Source organism: Podarcis gaigeae (genome assembly GCF_964106915.1).
Source record: "Podarcis gaigeae genome assembly, chromosome: 8".
In the NCBI taxonomy this organism is placed as follows: domain Eukaryota; kingdom Metazoa; phylum Chordata; class Lepidosauria; order Squamata; family Lacertidae; genus Podarcis; species Podarcis gaigeae.
Genome location: NC_139684.1, coordinates 18,233,275 through 18,252,223, shown reverse-complemented (window position 1 = coordinate 18,252,223; position 18,949 = coordinate 18,233,275). Strand labels below are relative to the sequence as shown.

The 18,949-nt window shown below is 47.0% G+C and overlaps 1 protein-coding gene across 5 annotated transcripts in view; it reads left to right on the top strand.

Annotated features, from left to right (window-relative positions):
• The window catches only part of NOC2L (NOC2 like nucleolar associated transcriptional repressor), a 129,281-nt gene that overhangs the window by 98,363 nt on the left and 11,969 nt on the right, over positions 1-18,949 (top strand). For all 5 annotated transcript variants that reach the window (XM_083752567.1, XM_083752569.1, XM_083752565.1 and 2 more), the window contains 5 exons: positions 3,570-3,683; positions 4,814-4,915; positions 8,360-8,503; positions 9,736-9,849; positions 10,659-10,803. In XM_083752567.1, the coding sequence (XP_083608693.1) occupies positions 3,570-3,683; positions 4,814-4,915; positions 8,360-8,503; positions 9,736-9,849; positions 10,659-10,803 (619 nt within the window). The remainder of the gene's footprint in view (positions 1-3,569; positions 3,684-4,813; positions 4,916-8,359; positions 8,504-9,735; positions 9,850-10,658; positions 10,804-18,949) is intronic.

Genomic DNA, 18,949 nt, shown 5'->3' with positions numbered 1-18,949 from the left:
TCATCCTGAAGCAAAGTTCTTAACCTGAAGCACTATTTCTGTGTTAGTGGAGTCTGTAACCTGAAGCGTATGTAACCTGAAGCATATGTAACCCGAGGTACCACTGTATATAGATACACCCGCCCATAGCTGTCAACTTTTCACTTTTCTTGCGAGGAATCCTATTCGGAATAAGGGAATTTCCCTTAAAAAAAGGGAAACATTGACAGCTGTGACACACACACACACACACACACACACACACACACATTCATCCAGCTTAGTTTTGTTCAGGAGCAGACCTGTTGAAATCAATGGACCAGGATTAGTCACGTCCATCAATTTCAGTGGGTCTACTCTGAGTAGGATCATGCTGTCCTGACAACAGCAATGTGAGGTAGTTTAGGCCTCTGAGCTGTTGTCCCCATAGCAGCCTGTGAGCTGTTCTTGTCTAAGATTTGCAGGTTGGTGGGAGGGAGCGATTAGGCCACTGAATCTGAGCCAGCATTCCCCAGAAGTTAAGCACTTGTGTTGCAGGCGAGGTCCTGAGTTCAGAGCATATGCTCTACATGCAAATGATGATCTCAGGCTGAATCCCAAGTAGGGCTGAGAGAGGCCTTGGCCTAAAACACTGGAGAGTGGCTGCCAGTCAGCGCAGACGATACTGAGCTAGATGGACCCATTGTCTGACTTGGTATAGGCAGCTTCCCATGTTACTGCGTTCATGTATTTGATTCCCCACCTCCCTTTCAGAAACAAAACTTGCTACGTGTCGAAAATGGCACACCAAAGAGATCGCCACTGCAGAACCCTGAAGTGCTAGTTTTCTCCATGCAAGGACTTACGTTGTCATGGGGCAGAGATTTAGACAGGCCTAGTATGTTCCTAAGATTCAGCCCCATCTTCTGAGGTCACCTTATTTCCACCGTTCAAATGAATTTCTCCGGAATCCCGGCGTGTGCTTTGCGTGACAAAGGATGCAGTTACTCTTTCCTCCCTGCTGCTCTCATCCTAAAGTAACAGCAGGGAAAGGGGCCTTCTGCGGCTCCTCTTTTCTCTAACTGTGCTCCCCCCCCTTTCTGCTTTCCCCCGTGCCCTTGTCACCACCCGCCGCTGACAGCCTGCACGTCTCCTGCCGCCCCTCCAGGTGCTGGAATTCCCCTGGCTCCTGCCACCGGAGATAAGAGTCGTGTCAGTGATGGGCCTTGACAGCCGCCTTGGCTGCTCTGGCGCGAAGAGCACCTGCCCTGCTTCTCTCCCCCCCCCCCCCGACTGGCGGCTTCTCCCTTCGCTCTCCCTCTCTTGAGGGGTGAGACATGTTTCAGGAGAGGTTGAGTGGGCCTCTGGAAGGGTCTCAGTGTATAGGGTAGGGGGCAAGGCCCAGGGAAGGGGGTCCTACTGTTTATTCTTATTCTTTTTCAGAGGATTTTGTAGAATCGTAGAATTTGGCTCTACTTAAAAGTTTATTGCTATTATTAGGATAGGACTCTGCTCAAAGCTACTGCTGTCAATTATTTATCCCCTGACTTTCGCTCTAAGGTCCCAGCAGGGATTGACGACTTTAAATTACAGTATTAAAAACTGTTTAGAACAACTTACAATCAGAAGAAACAAAACAAGGTGGGTCCTTGCAGGGATTCAGTCCTACTTGAAAGGAGGTTGAGATTTGGCTCTACTTTACAGCTAATGATTGCTATTATTTTATTACCCGGCTCTGCTTATGTTTAAGAGGATGCTGGAGGGCATTCCTTATTCTTTGGCGGCACTTGGGAAGCTGATTTTATTTATTTATTTCCATTTAGGGATTGCTTCCTGGAGTGATTTGCTATATAATAAAAGCATATGTGAAACAGAAATATTTAAAAAATGAAAAAAATGATCTCATTTAAAATGATAAAAACTCTCTCTGTGTGTACAGAGTACAGTGTAAAACAAGAACAATGCATACTTAAAGAATCAATTCACACAGACTGCCAAGAAGTTTGTTCCACCAGCCCTTGTTCAGACACTTAATACAGGAAGGCAAGTTTGGGTAAATTAAGGTGGGAAAACTTTCCCCCATGTCTCTCTCCCTTCTAACTCGCCTGCTTCTCCCATCTCCCGATAGGGTGCAAGGCTGCTCTGACAATCTAAAATCCATCTCTTTCCCCCTCCGCGCTCCTTGGGTGTGCGTTGGGGGGGGGGGATGTAGGAATAAGGAAGGTTAACTGATAAGCTCAGAGAGTCACAAGAGGAGAGACGTAAATGCACTCAGCTGACTCTTTAAATGGTGGGTCGCTGTCGGATGTGTGAGGGCCCCATTGCTTGGACTCCAAGGGTGGGGGGTGGGAGAGAAAGAGAGGCCCAGGACACGGAAAAGGGAATGAATAGTGATTCTGGAAGATGGAGGGGTGGTGGAATATTGTTCTACCAGGTGTTGCACAGCAAAGGAAGACCCAACATCTGCATACCCTCCACAGTTTAGCTTATTGAGCTCTGGCGGGGGGTGGGGGCAGATTTGGGCTGCTGTTCGTACACACACACACACACACACACACACACACACCTAGTGCTAGGGATCAAACTGCTTCTGAAATTTAAGGGAGGCTTGAAAAGGAGATTATGATACAGCACTGTCTGCGTTGTTTGGGGTTTGATTCGTTTGTTTGAAATGGCGGGGTTTAGGGAAAGGGAATAATATAGGAAAGCTGCCTTATACAGAGTCAGACCACTGGCCCATCTAGCACAGGGTTCATTGCACTGACTGCCAACAATTCTGCAGGCGGTTTCAGGCAGGGGACATTCCCCAGCCCTGCCTAGAGATGGTGCTCTAACCACAGCAAGCCTTTCATCGCATCTAAAGTATTTCTTCAGATCCTTTCTCTGCCATAGACCTCACCGGGGTGGCTTTGGGAGAAGGGCACCTGTTTTCTCTGTCACTTCCCAGCCTCACAGGGTCGCTGAGAAGGTCAGTGAAAATTACAGAGCATTGACTCCGCATCATCTCGTAGGCGAGAGCTTTGGCTTAGATGGCCATTCTGCTTGTGGAGTGTGATTCTTTGCTTTTTCTCTTTAACGACCCCGGAAGTATAACCCAGAAGCAAAACCTTGCCTTAAGTCTGGCTGGCGAGCCAGGTTCAGGCATTGCACTAAACTGTAATGTTTACTCACTCGCCCCAGAGCCGGAGTTCTCGGCTTACTGTGATGTGTGAATGCAGCTTCTGGATCACCCCTAGGTGGTGGCAGGGGAGCTTTCAGGAAGTTGGGTGAGGGGCGAAAATTGTACCCACAGGAACTTTGACATTCAGTAAAATGGCATGTACACCAGCAGCTTTGAATGGTGGGTTCAGTTAACCCGGTTTGCTAGGGGAAGATTCTTGGTAATGCAATGGGGCTTTCTCACCCCCCTGGCATTCCCCCCAATATCTCCCAAATCCCCTCTGGAGGTTCAGGAGAGTCCCAGGTCAGCAAAGGGGGTGGGGGTGGGAGAGGAGGATTGTTCTACCTGACAAGTAGAAATCATGGTGCCATCAGAACGATTATAATAGCATGACACCCAATTCCTTCCTGAGCAAATAGTAAATACTAGATTGTGTCTTTTTATCTCATAGGTTTTCCAGCAGGTAGACTTCAACAAGAAACCGGGGCGCATGAGTTCAAAACCCATCAACTTCTCCGTTATCTTGAAGCTCTCCAATGCCAATCTTCAGGAGAAGGCTTTCCGGGTAAGGGGCGGGCTTTGGGGGCAGAGATGGCGTGGTCCAGCCTCTGGCTTTTCGGAGTAGCAGCTTTTGAAATGCCCAATTTATGAAATCCTAATCTGCCATATTTGCTTGTGTGGTTATTTATACTCCTCCCTTCAAATAAACGTTCAAATAACTAGAAGCAGAAGGATTTGGGGGTGGAGGGGGGGAATAATGATTCTTCCCCAGCCCTGCCTGGAGGTGCCAAGGATTGAACCTGAGACCTTCTGCATGCGAAGCAGATGCTGTACCACTGAGCTGCAGTTCTCTAGTAAAATTTTTAGTTTGAGTACTATAGAATTAGAATTGGGGGGACACCCTGCGGGCAGTGAGTACAACCATAAGCCCGTTTGCACCACCTAATTAATTACGAAACCAAGTCTAATTAAGCATCACCAGAAGTAATTAATATGAGTCATTATATATGTAACGTCTGGACTCTGTGATTTGGCCAGCTGTATGAAAGGTGCAGGTGTCCTTTGTTATAAAAGAGCTGAACTGGGCAGAGGGTCTTGGGAGGGCTCACCCGTCTGATGTTCCATCCCAGTGTTGTTGGACTCCCAACACCCATCAGCCCCAACCAGCACAGCCATTGAACAGGCATGATGGGAACTGTAGTTTAGCACCACAGCCGCCGCAATGGTCTCCTCTCATCGGATGCGGCTCTCCATTACCTGATTGATCATTGGTAACTGGTGATGCTTGAGGCTGAAGCTCAGAGCAGTGCTTTGCAACTGAACTATGGTCCTCCTTTTAAAAAGAGCATTAAGTTCCCAGTCCTCATGGTTCTGAATTCAGTGCTCCTTGAAATAGGTGCACAGAAAGCTGCCTTTTGCCTGTCTACACTGAGTGGCAACAGTTCTCCAGGATTTCAGACAGGGGACATGCCCGGCCACACTGGGAGATGCTAAGGCTTGAAGCTGGAGCTTGAACTGGGTTTTTCTGCGTGCAAATCAGATTCCCTAGCACTCAGTGCCTGGCTGGGAGATCACCTGGGTGGAGAAGCCATATACTTTGTCTCAAGTTCAGTGGTGAAAGGAAAGCAGAATACAAGCACTTGCTTTTCCTCTCTCTTTCTAACAAGCCCCCCTCTCCTGCTTTTTCCCACACAGGATGGCCTCATTGACCAGCTATACGACCTGATTCTGGAGTATCTTCACGGCCAGGCCTATACAATCGGTTTTCCGGAGCTCGCCCTCCCAACTATTCTCCAGGTGCATCCAGGTGTCAAAAAACTAGCCTTGGGTGAAAAGGCACCTCTCTCTCTGGGTTAGCCCTGCCCCTCTATAATGGGGATTCTGACTGAGCTTGTTCCCTGTCTATGATAGTGCAGAGACTTGACAACCTACAGAAGTTTTGCTCATCCAGGAAGTTGTCTGGTTATTAGCGGCGAGCAAACCTGCCCTATTTCTGGTCCGCATCACTTTTGTATGTGTTCACCCGTCAGTCCCAAATTCTGCACTAGGAACATAGGAAGCAGCCTTGTATTGAGTCAAACCATTGGTCTATCTGGCTCAGTGTGGTCTGCACTGACGGGCAGCAGCTCTCCCAAGGATTCAGACAGGGGATAGTCCCTGCCATGCCTGGATCTGAGACCTTCTGCATGCAAAGCATGTGCTATGCCACTGTTCTACTGCCCTTCCCACAGAATAATCATTGTAGAAGTGGTTTTATTGGGGTGCGGCCCAATTAAGTCTTACTCAGAGTAGACCCCTTAACTTTAATTGAGCTACAATGAGTAGGACTAGCATTGGATGCAACCCATCGCCTTTAATTTGCTGTTTGTCGATCTTTTATATCTTCACTTATTTCATTTTATTGTGCACTGAAAAAAGTTTGGTTGTTAACTGTTTATAAAGCCACAACTAAATAACTAAGGAATGTGCCCCAATCCTACTCAGAGTAGACCCATTGAAATCTATAGCCATGACTGAATCTGGTTCATTAATTTTAGTGGGACTGCTCTGAGGAGGATTTAGGCTTGTCGCCAACAAAGTAAATAATTTAGTTTGCAGTTTTTCAAAACATGCAAATTCCATGTGGAAATTTTCATTTAAATACAATTTTTTTTAAAGTTGCATTTTCTCCCCGTGTCCACTTCTAAATAGCAGCCATCCAGTTCAGAATTGCCTACTTTGACTGACAGGGTTTCAAGCAGGAGACATTCCCAGCCCTACTTGGAGATGCTGGGGATTGAACCTGGGACCTTCTGCATGCAAAGCAGATGCTCTACCACTGAGCTACGGCCCTTTCTGAAAGTGACGTGTTTTTAAAAATGCCCTCACTGCTTCCCATTCTGCTTGGGTGGGAGCCCTGTCTGCAGCAGTGCCGTTGGGGGAACGCCTTTCCTTTCCACTCTCTTAAAGACGCCTCTGCAGGGCTTTGCTTTTCCTGGAATTCCACCCCCTGCACCCCCTCCCTCTGGGTGTGGGGTTGGACTCCCATCCTGGCCTGCCTCATTCATGAAACGCGGCTGTAGCCTGGAAGGATCTCCAGAGGAGACTGTTACAATCTTCTTTTTGCTAGGGAGTCAGGCTGTAGTGGGCAGAGGTTTGGTTTTAAATCCCTGGACCCTTTGCCCAGGGGACCTTGGGGTGGTCTTGTTTGCCCCAGAAGGTTGCTTGTAGGGAAGGAACAGCTGCCTGTCCTCCTTCAATCTCTGAGGATAATCTGAGCTGGCTGGCTGTTTGGAGCAACCAGGGGGCATGCTTGCAATTAGCAGGAACACGCAGGCTTCCAGCTTCATCCCCATCCGTATGCCCTGGGGGAAAAGACTGAGAGAGACAGAGAGAGAGAGGAAGTGGGAAGGAAGCAAGGAGAAAGAATGTCTTAAGGAAAGAATTTGGGAGGGGGACCCTTCATTTGGATGCTGAGCTGGCTTTGCGTGTAGCAAAGTTCTGTGTCTGTGTCCAGTGCTTGGCAGTTGCTGTCAGATCCAGATGCCCCGGCCCTGGTCACTTAACGTAAAGGTAAAGGGACCCCTGACCTTTAGGTCCAGTCGTGGACAACTCTGGGGTTGCAGTGCTCATCTCGCTTTACTGGCCAAGGGAGCCGGCGTACAGCTTCCGGATCATGTGGCCAGCATGACTGAGCCGCTTCTGGCGAACCAGAGCAGCGCACGGAAACACTGTTTACCTTCCCTCCAGAGTGGTACCTATTTACTTAACTTGGGTGGCTTCAACTAGCAAACTGGAGGTTAAACTAACCCCTTTCCAGCCCCAGGAGGTGAGCAGGGAGTGTTCACATGACACACCTACGCACTGCAGCCGACGCACTAATGTGTCGTGCCACACAGTTTGAAAGCTCTGGGTTAGAGTGTCGGACTAGGGCCTGAGAGATGAGGGTTCGATTCCCCACTCGGCCATGAAGCTCATGGTGGAGTGACCTTGTGCCAGCTGCTACTTCTCAGCCGTACCTACCTCTCAGGGTTGTTGTGGGGATTAAATGAGCAGGAGAGCTGTTGTAAGCTGCCCTGAGCTCCGTGGGGGGGGGGGGGGAGGAGATGGGGTATGAATGCAACAAATAAAAAAAGAAATAAAATAAATGCCAATTGCATGGGGGCAGAGTTGATGTTGTGCTCAGGTGCTGTTTGCAGGCTTCCCATTGAGGCATCTGGTTGCCCAACAGGATTCTGGACTAAATCAACTTTTTTTTGTTCTAAGCTTCCCATTTTTATTTTTAATTTGGGGGACTATGGCTGCAAGGCATATAAGGTACCAAGGAAACTTCTCTTGCACAGCTCCTGATCCTTTCAGTAGAGCTTGTGCAGAAGAACTGCCCTGGTGGATTGTGGTCTGAAAAGTTGGATCTCTCTAACCCCGTACCCTTAACTCCAAATAACATGTTTATAAGGAACATAGCACCATATCAGGTTCTTCTTCCCTTCTGTAGCATGATGTGCTGATGTTGTGATGCCATCCCCACTCACAAGTGAATTCCACAATTTTGGGTTTGACTCTGGGCATACCATGCTTTGTCTAGATGTGCAGCTTCTGAGCCCAAAATTCCAGTGACTAGTGGGGCAATTCAGGGGAGAGAAAGATGCAAATGGCTAGCTTCGAACAAAGTTCAAACCTCAAGCTGCAATCAGTTAGAAATGAGAGGCGGGGGTCTATTTCCCCCTCCCCTTCTTAGGGCCATGTAAGGCAGGGGTAGGAAGCTGCCTTTATATTGAGTCAGACCATTGGTCCACCTAGTTCAGTATTTTCTGCACTGACTTACAGTAGCTCTCCAGGTTCAGTTCCTGGCATTTCCAGGTAGGGCTGGGAGAGAACCCAGCCTGAAACCCCAGAGAGCTGCTGCCAGTCAGTGTAGATGATACTGAAATAGATGGACCCAGCTCAGTATAAAGCAACTTCCTATGCTTTAAGGGAAGGGCTGTGACTCAATGGTAAAGCCTGCAGAAGGTCCCTGGTTCAATTCTTGGCAGACTCCCTGTTTGAAACCCTAGAGAGCAGCTGCCAGTCAGTGTAGAGCGTATTGAGCCAGGCGGAGCAGTGGCTCGACTCTATACAAGGCAGCTTCCTGTGGGATCCTGCATTCCATACTTTCCTGCTCTTTTGGCAGCTGTGCCGTACTGCGGAATATAAAGTTGTAAGGAGCAGAGTTGGGGAATTTAATGGGATCAGTTCATGGAATGTCTGCTTCCTTTCCTGCAGCTGAAGTCGTTCCTGAAGGAGTGCAAAGTTGCCAACTACTGCAAGACGATCCGTCAGCTCTTGGAGAAGCTGCAGGAAAACTCTGCCTACATCACCGGCAAGCGGCAGAAAGCCACCTTTGGCGTCGCTAACCGGGAGGCTATGGTGAGTCTCTGTTTTTTCTCTCTCTCTCTCTGGCTCAGTATCTCGGGAGAGGGGCTCTGACTGCCGCTTGGCGGAGCCTCAAGCAAAGGCAGGAAGGAAGAGGAGGGCTGGGCGTGGATGCCGACTCTCGCTTGAGTCGACTTGTGAAAAAGAGATCAGCCCACAACAACAACAACAACCCAGAGCTCTCGTTTCATGACGCCCACTAATATTTTTTAAGGCCGCAGTGGAAATCCCTTACGATCTTTGGCCTTTATGATAAAATTATTTAGAGACCTCTGTGGCAGTCGTAACCACAGCCTTGCCCGGGGGGGGGGGGGGGGAAGCTTCTATGGCCTTCCAGATCTTGTTGGACTTATGTCAGCCCACAGCCAGTATGGCTCAGTGGTCAGGTGATGGGAGTCCAGCAAAATCTGGGGTGGGGGGTGGGTTTACAGGCTCCCCACCCCTGCATTAGAAGGTGGCAGTAAGGGCAAGTGATGGCCTAGTTTAGGGATTTGGGGGGGGGGGGGCTGTGTGATCCTCCAGACGTACTTTGTATGTATAAAATGCATGAAACCATTTAACAACAGAACAGCGTAAATTTAGCGAAAAGAGGTGGTTCCCACAAAACAAAATACCTTGACCGTCAAAGGCTGGGGTAAAAAGGTATGTCTTTGGCACGTAGCAGAAGTTGTTTTGCGAAGTTGTTAGGTGCATCTCCGTGGGGAGAAGAGTTCCACACTTGAGGTTCCTCCATTCCAATGCTTCTGGGCTTTCTAGTTCAGAGGCCATTTATCTCTGATGATCAGTTTCTGAGTGAGGATGTGGCGGGATCTGTTTGACTTGGGCTGACACACAGAAAGCTTTTTACACAGCCTCCATCTGCTGACAAGGTTTTGAGATGGTTGGCCTTTAGGCTCACAGCTGTGCTAGACTTGGGGGGGGGGGGGGGGAAACTTCTCTTGGCTGCACTAATCCAGTGCATCAAAGTGGTCTTTGGCATATCAAGGAATCATGGGGATGCCCAAACGACTGTGTGAACGACTCCTAGAATCCTAATGAGCAAAGGCTTGCCCTCTCCCCTTCAGTCCTCAGCTGCACCAACTGTAAAATGGGCATAGGAATGCAGACACTATGACTTGCCTCCAGGGGGATGGGGAGGGGAAAGTGGTGAAGATAGGCTCACATGCTGGCTCTTAAGATGGTATCACTTGCAGTTGACAATGGTATTTTGTTGCTTACCTTGACAGGAGCAATGGGAGAAAAAGGTCAGAGAGGAAGGGACTCCACTGATGACATATTATGTGCATTGGAAGAAGCTGAGGGAGAAGGAGATTCAGCTGGAGATCAGCGGCAAAGAGCGGGTAAGACACAGATGGGGAAGCTGAGGCTCAGGGGCCAAATGCAGACCCCCCCCCAGCCCTCTCTCTCTGATCCTCAGACCACACACCTCTTCCTAGACCACACTCCTTCCTGGCCCTCATTCGCACCCTCCTTGAGTAATTTTGCCTGGCTGGAATATGCCCTTTGAACAGAATGGAGATGGAATCATTCTTGTCAGTGTCCTTCTGAGCCAGAGATGGGAAACCTGAGACCTTCCCAGATGTTTCCGGACCACATCTCCCACCACCCCCAACAATTAGCTGTGCTGGCATGGGCCTGATGGAAGCTGGAGTCCAGCCAACATCTGGAGAGCCACAGGTTCTCCTTCCCTGTTTTAATAAATCATAATAATGTGCTTCCAGCTTCCTGGAGCCTTTAATCCAGGGTCCAAAACAACAACTAGAGGGCCATCCCTATTGTAATCTTAATAAGAGCCCAAGCAGCCACTCATGCAGAGACATAACAGTGAGCCTCCTTTCTGGGTGGGTTTTTCAGCTTCCAGGAACCTTTAGTGTAGGGATGCAGGTGGGGGGAGGACTATGGCCTTCCCTGATATTGCTGGGCTGCCAGCTGCGTCATTGCTGACCATTGGTCATGCTGCCCGGGGCTGATGGGAAATGGAATTCAACAATGTCCAGAGAGCCATAGGCTCCCCAGCCTCTGTCCTAATCGTGTGTGTAGTTCTTTTCAGTTAAAGGGCAAGTGATATATTTATATGGGCTGTCATGCTGCTGCTTTATGCTTTTGACTGAAACGGGGAGGACTAAAGTTTTCTGTTCTCCTGGCACAGATGGAAGATCTGAACCTACCTGAAATCAAGCGGAAGAAGCCGGGCGAAGAGAAGGAGGACGATAAGAGGGAGTTCAAGGACCTTTTTGAGCTGGACAGCGACTCTGAAGAGGGGGAAGATGCTGTCGGCGGTCTGTCTGTCAAAGGTACAGCAGGGACTTTGAAGTTGGGGTGGGTGGGGAGAGCCGCAGTCTCCCCTTTGGCCACTAGGGGTTTGCAGATGTCTTGTTCTCTTGAAAGCGGGAGTTATAGCAGCCAGAGCACATCAGGAAAGCCCCCCACTCGCAGTTGCGAGGGAATTAGGAAAAGAGCATCCCTTTGGACATTTGCTGCCGGTGTGTTTTAGCATTTGGGAATTGCTGGCTATATGTGAGGATTGGTTTTGGAAGGGTTTTTTTTTTTAATGTTTTTTTTTCCTAAATAAACACAGAAATATACAAAGGGAAAGCCAAAGGCTCTGAGCATTGGGAGATCCTGTTATTAGCCGTTATTAGCCACAGGCTTGCTTTTGAGCTTCTCTGGGACATGTGGCCAACAGCTGGTGGGAATAAGATGCCAGACTCCGTCAGCCCGTCCCACTGTGGCAGTTCTTAATGTTGTGTTTGGGAGTTCCTTGCGGTGCAGATCTGGATTTTAGTTCATGTTTTTGGCGTGGCCATGTACGGGCGAGCCCCTCTCACGACACTCGGAGGAATAAACGAGGACATTGGGCCTGTATTGATTTTAAGCTGGTTGCTTGGCAGTCTTCGCCGTCAGCATTTTTTCCAAGCCGAGTTGAGCGTGACTCTAGAAGAGGCAGGAATACTTCTGCTGCTCTGTGTGTGTGTGTGTGTGTTGTGCTGGTGGCAGGGGCACTGGGTCGTAGCAGGGAACGGTGTTCGGGCACCCCTGGAGAGGCGGTTAGGCCACGCATGGCTGGGCTGCTGATGTGCCCGCCTTTAAAGCTAGCTGCCAACCCGGCGACACCATTCTCCCTGCGAGGAGAGAGGCAAGGGAAATCCTGTCAGCATGCGGCGGGCTGGCAATGCGAAATGAAGTGACACGTTTTGGAGGCTGGCGAGCCTCCCTCGGTGGAACAACAGCAGGAGCTGTCACAGCTGGAAATCTCCCCTCTCTTTCTCTCTCTGGTTCCCAAAAAGCATTGAGGCCATGTTTGTTTTCTCGGCGAAGGGCCATTGCCCAGTGGCAGGGCATCTACTGAGCTTGCAGGAGGCTCCAGGGTCAATGGCATCTCCAGGCGGGGTTTGGAAAGAACCCTATCCTGAAACCTTGGGAGAGCTGCTGCTGCCAGCCATGATACCTAACTAGATGGGCCAGTGGTCCGACTCTGTATAAGGCAGCTTCCTAACATTCCCAAAGTTGCAACCTCCCTTGAATGCGGCCAATTTCTGTTTTATTTAGATGACCTTTTCAGCACAAGGTCCCTTATGAGGAAACCTGGGCCGGGGGCTGGGGCTGGTAGGCGGGGCCAGAGACAAAAGTGGGCGGAGGTTCGGGTGCACCCCTTTGTATTGTAGAATACAGTGGACACTTGGGTTGCAAACATGATCTGTGCGGGAGGCACGTTCGCAACCTGCAGCGCCGTGTCTGTGCATGCGCGAGTTGCGATTCGGCGCTTCTGCACACACACAAGTGCCGAAACCCGGAAGTAACCCGTTCTGGTACTTCCGGGTTTTGGCGCGTCCGTAACCCAAAAACACGCAACTTGAAGCGTCTGTAACCCGAGGTATGACTGTAGGTAGCTTCATGCTTTTCAGACCCCATGACCCACTTTCAGCTCAAGCATGCATTTGGGAACCCACTGCTTAATCTTTCCCCAGATATTTGCATGGTGGTGGTGCTCCAGTTATGACCCACCTTGGATCATGCTGCAGACCCCCTAGTGGGTCCAGGCCGACCCGTTGAAGACCAGTGCTGCCGACCACGTTTCATTCATGTTCCAAGAGTCAGAGGAACACCCAACCACAGCTTCTTAATTCCCCATCTTTTTAAAGAGGAGAAGATATGATAACCACCTTCAAATATCTTAAGGGTTGTTGTCACATGGAAGATGGAGCAAGCTTGTTGTCTGTTGCTCCAAAGCATAGGATCCGAACCAATGGATTTTAATTGCCAGAAAGGAGATTCTAACGAAATATTAGGTCCGACTTCCTGATGGGAAGAGCTGTTCGGCAGTGGAATGGACTACCTCGGAAGTAGTGAAGGTTTTTAAAAAGAGGTTGGATGGCTGTCTGCCTGACCGTCTTTAACTGTGATTCCTGCCTTGAAGGGGGTTGGGCTAGATGACCTTTGGGGGACCCTCCAACCCTGCAGTTCTATGATTCTGTGGCAAAGAATCTACAAAGTGTGTAGTTGGGAATGCGGGGAATCGTGCAGTTGTAAAGCTGATAATGCGCAGTTTTAAAAAAAGGGGTGGGGTAGACCCATTAGGCATATGTGCAAACTTCCCAAACCATATTAAAACATCTTTTTTTGGGGGGGGGGAACAGAACCTCCTCTTCTTCATCTTCATCTCCAAGCATCTAAGACTTTGCGGCATGCTTGTAAATACCCTTGAAAGCACCTGTTAGATACTTAACGAAGACATATTCATATATGAATTGTTGCTATGTAGCAGATAGGGACTAAGGGCTGCCATGGAGAAATTGCCACTGATACAGGATGTAAGGAAGGAGCACAACATACCATATTTTTTGCTCTATAAGACTGACTTTTTCCCACCTAAAAAGTAAGGGGAAATGTGTGTGCGTCTTATGGAATGAATGCAGGCTGCGCAGCTATCCCAGAAGCCAAAACAGCAAGAGGGATTGCTGCTTTCACTGCTCAGAGATCCCTCTTGCTGTTCTGGCTTCTGAGATTCAGAATATTTTTTTTCCTTCTTTTCTTCCTCCAAAAACTAGGCGCGTCTTGTGGTCTGGTGCGTCTTATAGAGTGAAAAATACGGTACTTTGTGTTTGTTTGGCTTCTTGTGTGTATTTAGTTAGTGTGGGGAATTTGTGCAGCTGGGAAATCTGCTTGGTTAAAAAAAAAAGTTCTTAGGTACTGAAATATGTGGACTGGGCAGAATCCCAAAGGCGGAATACAGAGGTCTTTCTTTTAAAATCATTTTTTTTTCCTTTTTTTTCCTTGCAAAATGTATATATAAATTTTTATTAAGTTTTTCTTTAACAAATAATTTTGACAACCATGTTTACCAATTTACAGTTTTTGAACTTCCACCAGTACCTCCTTCAATCATCCATTTTTCATATCTTTACACATTTTCTATGTAGTATTGCCGATTTAATAATAACCTTCCATCTCAGTTTCTTTCTTACAATATACCTTGGGTTATCACAAAGCCTCTTTAAAACCCACTAGCGTTGTCTGTTCATCACATACAGTTTTCAGATATTCCGTAAACTTTCCCCAGTCCTCAATGAATTTGTGATCTTTCTTATATCTAATTTTTCCAGTCATTTTATCCAATTCTGCATAATCCATAAGTTTCATTCTCCACTCAGTCAAGGTCGGTAGTTCCTCTTGTTTCCATTTTTGGGCCATTAGTATTCTTGCTGCTGTAACTGCATATTGAAACAGTTTATAATCACATCTTTTTATCTCTCTTCCTGTTATTCCTAACAAAAAGGCTTCTGGTTTTTTAACAAACGTATATTTAAACATCTTTTTCAATTTGTTGTATATCATTTCCCAGAAACCCTTTACCTTCTTACATTCCCACCACATATGAAAAAATGAACCTTCTTTTTCTTTACATTTCCAACACTTATTACATGTTTTATACATTTTTGCTAACTTTACGGGTGTAATATACCATCTGTAAACCATTTTCATAATATTTTCCTTTAACGCCGTACATGCAGTGAATTTCATATTATCATTCCATACCTTTTCCCAATCATCCAATTGTATATTATAACCAAAATCTCTGGCCCATTGAATCATGACCGACTTTATCTCCTCATCTTTTGTTTGCCATTCCAAAAGTATTTTGTACATTTTTGACAATATCTTAACATCATTATCAATTATCTCCGTTTGAAATTTTGATTCTTTCTCTGTATATCCCCTCTCTTTGAGGTCCATTTTGAACCTTTCATTTACCTGAAGATAACGCAACCAATCATACACATAGTCTTTAACTTGTTCATATGGCTTCATTTTCCATTCCCCCCCCCCTCTTTCATTACTAACTCACCATAAGTTATCCAATTTCCTCTCATATTAATTTTCTTTACACTCAATATCTCTAATGGTGACAACCAGTGTGGAACTTTAGGTTCCAGTATATTTTTGTACCTCTCCCATTTTTCTAGTCCTCTTGATCATATAAACCAGGGGTGAGGAGCCATGGGGACTGAGGACTAGACGATTTACTCTTTTTTAAAAAGAAAAAAAGTGGGGTGAGTGCAGAGATGGATCAGGATTCCAAGCAAAACCTGTGAGTGTTGCATTGCTCATCTATCGGGTAATGAGAAGCTATCGGAAGCTTGGAAAATGGGTGGGCCTGCTTTGGAAACAGTATGGTATTTACATGGGATGGGGGTGGGGGTAGTTAGACCTAGGCACAAATTCTTCCCTCCCGGATTCTGTATTTCACCCTCTGAACCCTCCCACAACCTCTTTGAGTGCTTTTGCCTGGCTGGAATATGTCCTGGAGCCCTGCTAATGACAGTGGAATGTTTATAGCAGGCATTGGCAAACTCGGCCCTCCAGATGTTTTGGGACTACAATTCCCATCATCCCTGACCACTGGTTCTGATCATGGGAGTTGTAGTCCCAAAACATCTGGAGGGCCGAGTTTGCCCAATGCCTGGTTTATAGTGCCGTTGAAAAGCCTCTGCTTTTTGCATACCTGGAAATATAGCCTCCTGTACAAAGGTAACAACCTCCTATTCCCCCCCCCCCACTTTGGCCTCTGGCACCACCCACAACTGGCCCTTGGAAAGTTGTCTGTATGGGAATGGGGCCCTCGGTCAGAAAAAGGTTTCACACCCCTGTATCCAAAAAATGGGGTTTTTTTAAATATAATTTTTATTATTTTCCAATACAAAAAATACAATTATGCCAAATTTTCACAGATTTTCACAAATTTGTTACTTTTTAGACTTCCTTCGGATTCTCTGACAATCATCCATATTTACTTCTCAGTTTACGCATTTCTCTGTTTATATTGCCATTAAACTTCCCTCCCACTCCTGTTTTTTTTTTTTTAACAATATATCTCTGTTATCACAGTGCTTCTTGAAATCCCACCAGTGTTGTTTGCACATGTTCTTTTCAGATATTCAGCAAATTTCCCCCAGTCCTCGATGAACTTTTGGTCTTGAAGATATCTAATTTTTCCGGTTAATCTGTCCAGTTCTGCATAGTCAGTCAGCTTCATTCTCCAGTCTTCTATTGTCGGTATCTCCTCTTGTTTCCATTTCTGGGCCAGTAGAATTCTTGCTGCTGTGGCTGCATATTGGAAAAGTTTACAGTCTTTTCTTCTAATTTCATTCCCCGTAATTCCTAGAAGAAAGGTCTCTGGTTTCTTTACAAATGTATATTTTAACATCTTTTTCATTTCGTTATAGATCATCTCCCAGAAACCCTTCACCTTCTTACATTCCCACCACATATGATAAAACGTACCTTCTTTTTCTTTACATTTCCAACATTTGTTGCACGTCTTATACATTTTTGACAAAAAATGGGTTTTGTACAGGGAGAAGCAAGATGATGGTGATCATAATAATTTTTATACCTCACCCATCTGACTAGGTTACGCCAGCCGCTCTTGGCGGCTTCCCACAAAATATAAAGGAATAAAACAAAACATCGGACATTTAAAAGCTTCCCGAAACAGGGCAGATGGCATAATAAGGTGTTCATTGGAACTCATGACAGAAAAGCAGCCATGAAGGATTGATTGATTGAGGCAGCAGGTTCCTAGTCGCCATGAATTCACCAGAGAGCAAGCCCCCTCTCACAGCAAGCTCTTCCCTTGTTGACAGAATGCGCTTCCTATTTATGCTATAGCTGTAGTTTCTTGGCTGTGTTCAGATGAGTGGAAAATAAGCCGTTAATAGCTTGGAAATTACCAATTTTCTGTTAATTAGCAGCAGCTCACAGCCCCTCTTCCTTTTTTTTAATTAAATATTGCAGTAGTTAAGCACTCATTAGCGTTTTATAGCAACTATAATCTCTGCGGAGTAAGTTAGTCTGGAGAGCAGCCTGGCTCCTGATAGTTAACCATTGCAAACTTAGATCTCTAATCAAGACTAAAGGGTTGTACCTAATGTTTAGACCCATCTGAATTTAATGGCCTTCACTCAACTTAGGTTCATTAATTCCAATGGGTGTACACTGAGGAGAACATGGTTGGAGGCAACCTTACACCAGAGGGGGCCTTATCCAGTTTTTACTTCCTCCTTCTCCATTTCAATCATGAGGGGAATAAGGTCCTTTGGAGCTGTATTTTATTCTATGGATTCCCCCCCCCCACTGAAATATAAAGAAGTTGGACCTCCTAAATTCTCTGGCAGAAGTTATGAGTTTGTGTGGTTGTTGTATTTTTTTTTTAATGCACACTATAGATAGGGGACACAGGTGGCGCTGTGGGTTAAAGCCTCAGCGCCTAGGACTTGCCGATCGAAAGGTCGGCGGTTCGAATCCCTGCGGCGGGGTGCGCTCCCGCTGCTCGGTCCCAGCGCCTGCCAACCTAGCAGTTCGAAAGCACCCCGGGTGCAAGTAGATAAATAGGGACCGCTTACTGGCGGGAAGGTAAACGGCGGGAAGGTAAACGGCATTTCCGTGTGCGGCTCTGGCTCGCCAGAGCAGCGATGTCACGCTGGCCACGTGACCGGAAGTGTCTCCGGACAGCGCTGGCCCCTGGCCTCTTAAGTGAGATGGGCGCACAACCCCAGAGTCTGTCAAGACTGGCCCGTACGGGCAGGGGTACCTTTACCTTTACCTATAGATAGATGCTGGCTGCCTTAAGAGCCAAATACTGTCTGGTTGTGTTCTAAACTACAAAAATGCATAACATACCGTATTTTTCGCTCTATAGGACACACTTTTCCCCCCTCCAAAAATGAAGGGGAAATGTGTGTGTGTCCTATGGAGCGAATGCAGGCTTTTGCTGAAGCCTTGTAAGCGAGAGGGGTCGGTGCGCACCGACCCCTCTCGCTCTCCAGGCTTCAGGAAGCTATCCGCAAGTGCTTGCTTTGTTTGTTTGAAACGAAAACCACCATTCCGATAAGAACTTTTGGAGGGTGTTCAGATATGTCTCAATAGCCACATTACTGATGCTTTGAAATTGGGAATACAGTGGTACCTCAGGTTAAGAACTTAATTCGTTCTGAAGGTCTGTTCTTAACCTGAAATGGTTCTTAACCTGAGGTACCACTTTAGTTAATGGGGCCTCCTGCTGCCACCGCGCTGCTGCTGCGTGATTTCTGTTCTCATCCTGAAGCAAAGTTCTTAACCTGAGGTACTATTTCTGGGTTAGCAGAGTCTTTAACCTGAAGCGTCTGTAACCCAAGGTATCACTGTATTCTTCTCTTCTCTTCTGTGTGGCTTCCCTCAGAAGAAATGGTCTATATTTTACTTTATTTTTAAGTATACTAATGACCATATACAGGAGCCACACTGCAATTATTGCTTAGATGTACTTTCCTGTTTGGGCAAGAGGGCCTCAAATCAAAGTTTGTACAAAGCGGGGCCTTCTCTGCTGTGGCCCCTTAACTTCATGACTCTGCAAGCTGCCTGACTCCTGTAAACTGTTGTTCATTAGTACAAAAGCGGGGGAATTTTGTAATTTGTAGATGGAAGAAAGAGCCAAGCAATCTACACAGACCTAACTTTCTCAGGGTTTCCTTTTTGCAAAAGAGGCCATGGCCATAAAATCACATTAGGTTTGTAGTAGATTCATCCGACTGAGTGATACATCTTTTTTATTTCTTTAATATCATGTAGTTTTTTTTTTAAAAAACCCTCTTAAGTTGCTTTTAGAGATGCGGGTGGCGCTGTGGGTTAAACCACAGAACCTAGGGCTTGCCGATCAGAAGGTCGGCAGTTCGAATCCTTACGACGGGGTGAGATCCCGTTGCTTGCTCCCTGCTCCTGCCAACCTAGCAGTTTGAAAGCATGTCAAAGTGCAAGTAGATAAATAGGTACCGCTCCAGTGGGAAGGTAAACGGCGTTTCCGTGTGCTGCTCTGGTTCGCCAGAAGCGGCTTAGTCATGCTGGCCACATGACCTGGAAGCTGTACGCCGGCTCCCTTGGCCAATAAAGCGAGATGAGCACTGC